General features: G+C 35.2%; 1 protein-coding gene across 1 annotated transcript in view; it reads right to left on the reverse strand.

The window, feature by feature from the left end:
• Positions 1 to 2,410: 2,410 nt before the first annotated feature.
• The window catches only part of CNOT7 (CCR4-NOT transcription complex subunit 7), a 19,428-nt gene continuing 15,563 nt past the window's right edge, over positions 2,411 to 6,275 (reverse strand). The window contains exons 5-6 of the mRNA XM_081959714.1: positions 5,063 to 5,192; positions 2,411 to 3,786 (exon numbers count right to left, since the gene is read on the reverse strand). Coding sequence (XP_081815840.1) covers positions 3,658 to 3,786; positions 5,063 to 5,192 — 259 coding nt within the window. The 3' untranslated portion in view covers positions 2,411 to 3,657. The remainder of the gene's footprint in view (positions 3,787 to 5,062; positions 5,193 to 6,275) is intronic.

Consider the following 6,275-nt stretch of genomic DNA (forward strand, 5'->3'; position numbering starts at 1 on the left):
GACCAATTTCATTTACAAGGAATCCGTGATCAAAGACGTAGATTTAACTGTTCTATTATTTATGCCCTTCATGGCTTTTATGTTTATGTATGATTTCCTATTTTGTTTAATAAAATAGCAAGATTTTCAAAACTAAATAACTTTTTTTTTTAAAATTTAACAATCCCAAACTAATAATATTCTAAATAATGGCCAAATGCCAGATTGTACATAAAAGTGCAGGTCTTACAGTGTAGAAGTGCTTCTGTTTTGCTTTCTTTTGTATTCTGCAAAAACATACTGTGTATTTTTGTATTATGTTAACTTCTGGGGGGGAAATGAACTCTTTCAAGCAAACCAATCATGATTTAAATGCCAGATTCTAAAAGTGCATGGGCAACAAAGCATTGGTTTTGTTGACTTATGATAAGTCAACTGTTCTGCTGGCTTAGAGGCTATACAGCCAGTGAAACATCTGCAATTTTCTCATCACACGGGAAAATTACTGAAAGACCCACTGCAGAATCTACTCCACTTTAATCCCAGAGCAAAAAGTATTCAAGTAGAGGAGCGAGGAATCTTAGTATATATTACAGAACACAAAGGCTATAACTCATCCCAGAGTAAATCTCAATGTAACATAATTGGAAGTAAAAGTTGAAGCCATGATATACCACATTACAGAGCTTTCAAAGGAAAGGTTTATACAGCTCATGGCCAAAACTGGATCTGCATTTTGAGAAAAGTGGCAGAACCAGAAGTTTCAAGTTTGTAAATTCATGCTATGTAGTATACCACATTATGTCCATTATGCAAACAACACGTTTAAATTGTACTGTTTCAAATTATGAAGAAACAATAAGACTGACACAAAGAGAGTAGGATTCAACCTCAATCAGCCAACGTGCTCATTTTCAGATCTGTTCTTGTGGTGAACACTTTTTTTAAAATACCCCCTTTAATCTGATAGGGTCCCATTGTGGCCCATAAGGAATGGAGGTATGATAGTCTCACAATGCATAAACAAACAAGAAAAGTGTCAGCCCTCTGTAAATGAAAGTTCTTATATGAGCAATTAGAAGCTATTTTAACTCATTATGGTTCCTGAAAGGGATGACAACTGAAGGATGCTATTTGAAACAGCTTACTTCTCATTTTATTCAACAGCCTTGTGAAATATTTGCAGCTAAGTTCCATTGTATGAATTATGAGTTTATTTCATTTTCTCCTTGCTTTCGTACAAAACATCAGTAAATAATTCCATTGCCAACATCATAAAAGGTATGGTCAGTGAAAAAAATCCACTATTATTTACCTCATGATAAAATAAGTCCAATATAGCATAGTTCAGATATTGATTTGGGTGGAATTCAGTGAGTTTTTTTTCAACAGTGTGATGGACAAGAGGCATTTATGATTAGTAATTCATCAAGGCACAATCTATTATCAACCTGGTATAAAATAGTCCAGTCATTACTTGAACTTAAATATACAAATAACCCAGCAGCAGGAATACTAACTATAGAACTGCTATGTTTACAGCATAGTTGAGTTTTTGTCCACTTGGCAAATTGCAAGCAGCTGATATTAGGGTGTGTAGCTGCCAACAAGGTACATGAAAAACAATATTTAGTCTTTAAAAATATCTGGTGGCATGTTAACCTTCTCCCCTACTTGCAGGACTGCATAAATTCAAGTAAGCTTCTTAGTAAGGCAGGTTATTGCTATTGAATGAGACATTACACCTGAGCACAACATTTGACTTTCAGGTCCTTCCCACTTCACTGATGAGCAGCAAACACATTATAGCCAGTTCTTAACAAGCATGGACATCTAAAGATTTGCTCTTGCTATATTCAACCACATTTTGAGCACTCTAAAGTGACTATAGTGATGATACTTGGAGCAGCCAAAGTATGACTAACAGACCACACTGAATTAAGATGACAAAGATGTAAGAGGCTAGACAGGTACACAGATATGCCAGTGGGGTTTCAAATCAAAACCACAAGTCTCTTATGTATGTAAGAAAACATTATTGAAGCCTTTATTTACAAAAGCTTTAAAAACAAATACCCCCTTATCCAAATGCCTTTGTAATTTTTTCCTTAAAAGAAAAAGGACTGCCCAGTTACATTATTGTAACTTTATCAGGATAAAGGAAAACATATTAAAGTACATGGTAGTTATATCAATTTGCTGTACATTAAGATTTACTCCCATTGATTTTCAGTGTAGATGACATGCCAAATGCTGCCATCAGCACTCTATCATTTCAGGATAAGATTTAGCTATTCCATTCTAATAAAAGTCTTCCTTCACAATTGCTTTTTATGAGCCTGCTCTGCATGGTCAGGAAAGTACTTTGTGGTTCTTTAGTAAAACACCTATAAAATATACTGCTAAGATAGACTCAAAAAATAAACTAGCCTTACAAGCCTTAGGTAACTTTATTAGGTACAAATAAATTTGTTGTTTGACAACAAATATCTTGTGTTGCAGCTCCCAAAAAGGACATATCTTCCTATTTATCTTTGGATCTCTTACTTACATTGTGTTCATCCATTTATGTAGACAATAAATTAATATTTTAAAATAGAAAAGTATTAGGCTATAACTCGTTGGAACGGGAATAAGGAAATGGTTTACAATTTTTAAATTGTTATTTTAACTGCAGCATTCCATCTTTCAATTATTCCTTTCAGACACAAACACATAAAAGGATACACCTACCTTCCATAAGGCTGCAAAGCAGCATCCCCCATTCCACCCCAAGCCGGTGCCCTATAAATATTTGGCTATCAACTTCTATATATTCCACACGTTTTAGAAGTTACAGTCCAATAAACCTGAAGGTTGCAACATAGAGGAGAAGGCTTGCTTTAAATGGAGGAGAATACACAATGTTCTCCTAATCACACCTCATAAAAACTGCCCAGCAAATTTAGGCCCCATGAAAGGGACTCTCAATTCAAGAAGTATCCTTGAGAGATTCCTCCTGATTCCATCTAGCTGCTTCCATCAGAGAGCTGGCAGGAATATTTGGAAGACGAAACATCAGTTTTATAGTAGCTAAGATACCTGTACGTTTGAAGAGAGATCAGGCAATGAATGTGGCTTTGTTCAATGTATTTGAGACCTGAAAGAAGCAGATGTACCCTTTTTCTATCTCAGGGAAGAGTATTCGGAACTTCAGATAAAACAGAGGATCTGACTCAGAGTCACTCTTCTAAAGTGCAAATGTGATGGTCCACAATTATGAATAACTAAAACCCCTTTACATCGGAAGGGATTAATATCCAATGGGGAAATTGATTACAATCAGTGTTTGTCCAGGTTTGAAGGGAAAGGCCAGGGATAATAAACCAATACAAAGGCCAATTAAAGTTTACTAGAAATGTCATTATCATTTTAGCTTTCCTCTTCTATCTACCACACTGGTCCTACCCGTGCTTCTGTACAGATGGGCAAGATACATGGCAACATTTAATCCAGAAATGCCTATATATCAATGTCAAAGGACTGCAACAGGAACAGTCAGGTTTAGTACATACAAAGGCAAGAGAAAAGTGTGCTGATAAAGAGGAAAAGAACGCCTTATTGTCCAAGGAATTCAACCAGAGATAAAACCTATGTACAACCATATCGAGCTTAGAAAAAGTGCCTTGTCATTTCATGTCATGATTGTTTGTTGGCTTCTTCTTCATATGCATTTCCTGTTCCATTCTGTACATAAGATGAACCAGAACCAAGACCATACAAATGACCACAGTATTTGGCATCATCAATGTGATCTTCAAAGAACATCTAAAGAAAATGTAAAGGACAAATTATTATAATTCACCTATTTTTGGAGGCACTACTCAAAATACCTGTATCAAAAAAATCTCATTTTCAGATCAAATATAGAATTTAAATAAAATATATCTCCCAGTTAATATTTCTTGAAGTATATCAAGGAAAGAATGTCACAATCATTATCCTGCCACATAAATCAGATCTTAACAATAGTAACATAATGCATATGAAACAAAAAACAAAAGAAGCAGAAGAGGCAAAGACACATCTGTATGGTTTTCTTGCAACAATACAAATTGCTTGTCATTATTTTCTTTCAAGGTTCTTTTTAAAACTTAAAACTTCTCCATCTTGCCAGCAGCAGCTTAGATGCTATATTTTGGTGTCTCTCAAAGTTATTTCTTGCTTAGCTTTTCAAGATCAATCAAAGATGGCATGTCATTTCACTGAACACAAAACCAAAAACATAAAAGATCTTACAAATTAGAACTGTCAAAAGCAAAGTAGGCTTTACGTATTAAAAGACTAGTAGAGTAAAATGTCAGTGGTTTCTATGAAAGCACTTAGTGGCACTATTTTTCAGTGATCTCTCAACTGTAACTAACTCAGAATAGTCTACTACTTCTCATGCTCATTTGCCAAACTGCTCAGAATTCTCTTTGTCATCAAGTTTAATCCTCAAACAGTCTGCTATGAAGCAATGTAATACTAAGCCCATTAAGGCTTTAAAGGTTAGAAGCAACACTTCAAGTTGACCTTGGAAGTAAATATGGTTCTAGTATGGCCTAATTTAATTTACTATAAATTATAATAATTTAATTAAATCACAAATACTTTATAATTTAATTTACCATTACTATTAATCTAAAATTTTAATCCTAATATAAGTAATCATCAATAATGGTAATTGGGACCAACAAGAGTGCTGCTGAACAATGTGATTGTAAAATGCAATTATTATCTGACCTTACTGATTTAGGGAGGCAAATGTATCAAGTTCTAGTTTCTGTCATAAGGCAAATATCACACAACTGAAGCATCTCATAGTCACATTATTACCATTTGCAACCTCCAGCCAGTTTCCCCATTAATTTTACTGATCAGAAGTCAGCAGTGCGAGTCACTGCAATGTCATAAGTGCGAGCAGTTGCCAAGTACCCAAATTGCAATCACATGACTGCTATGGCAACTATAACTATGAGGACCCATCCTAAGTCCCCTCCTTCAGCGCCATCAATATTACCATACAAATACACACACACTCACACAGTATATATCTATCTACCTCTCTCATTTTGAAGAAGGCCATGCCTGTTAGTAGAGAATCAGATCCTGCTTGATGCTGAGGACCTATCCTTTCCAACTCTAACTGCTCAGCAACTTCTTGTAATCCACCCTGAAAAGGAAGATTGCAGCATAATTAGAACAGTTGAAAATATGACAGCAGGTAATAGCATTACTTTCCACTATTCGCCTATATGAGCAAACAATTTGAAGATCTACACTTTTAGTTTAAATCATAGTCAGATGTTCTTCAACACCATAGCAAATTATGACAGCAAAGGCCTTCAGAACTCTTGTTTATTATCATTCAAGCCTTTCCACCAGGGAAAGACACTTTTTTCAGTTCTGTTGTAATTTTGAATGGTCACTAAACCAACTTATAAGTCGAGGACTGCCTGTATACAAAAAGTATTTCAAACCAAAATCCCATCCGTCTTTCCACTTTGCTTACAGTTGTTCATCAAGACAGGAGATGGGAGGGAAAATCAAATGTACAAATAAGCACAACTGCATGTAAAGAATGAGCAACTCTGTAATAGCTAAGAACAGCACTTAATATTTTGCTATGGAGAGCTATAAAATGTGCACGCAGCAGTGGATATTTATTTATTTAAATTTATATTCCGCCCATCTTACTGTCAAACGACTCTGGATGGTTTAAACGTTATCAAAAGAACTTTGGAAAGTTGATTTAAATATTCCCGATCTTCCAATTTTGTGCTAAATGTGAACAAGCCTCTGCAACTTATACTCCTGCTTGCTGAAGTGTGGCTGAGTTTTGGACTGTTGAAGCATTAGCCTTAAGAGGGCGAAATCCTCAGGGAGGCAGTGCTGGTGAAAAATGACAATTCCTCAAGCTCTTAAAAAGCCCTGGAAAAGGAACTGTGAAAAGAGGGCCTGTCACTGATTATAGCGCATATGCATATTTTCCACTTGGAAGAAGTAAAGATGCTATATATTGGGCATTCTGTTTCTAGCAATTAGTAATGGAATTTATTATTCAAACCAATCCCTTAAAAAGAGAACCCCCTTAATCAAACAGATTACCTGAAATAATCTAATGAATAGAAAAATAGAATTGATACCTAACATTAAGAAAGGTTTACCTAGGTTAATCTTATTACAAATATAGTAGGTTACACTGTGACAGTCTAATCTTCACGTTGTATGACTGTCATACTCTAGCTTAGTATATGCTTAGTAAAATTAAACCA

The sequence above is a fragment of the Natrix helvetica genome (assembly GCF_964273705.1).
Source record: "Natrix helvetica genome assembly, chromosome: 7".
Taxonomy (NCBI): Eukaryota; Metazoa; Chordata; class Lepidosauria; order Squamata; family Natricidae; genus Natrix; species Natrix helvetica.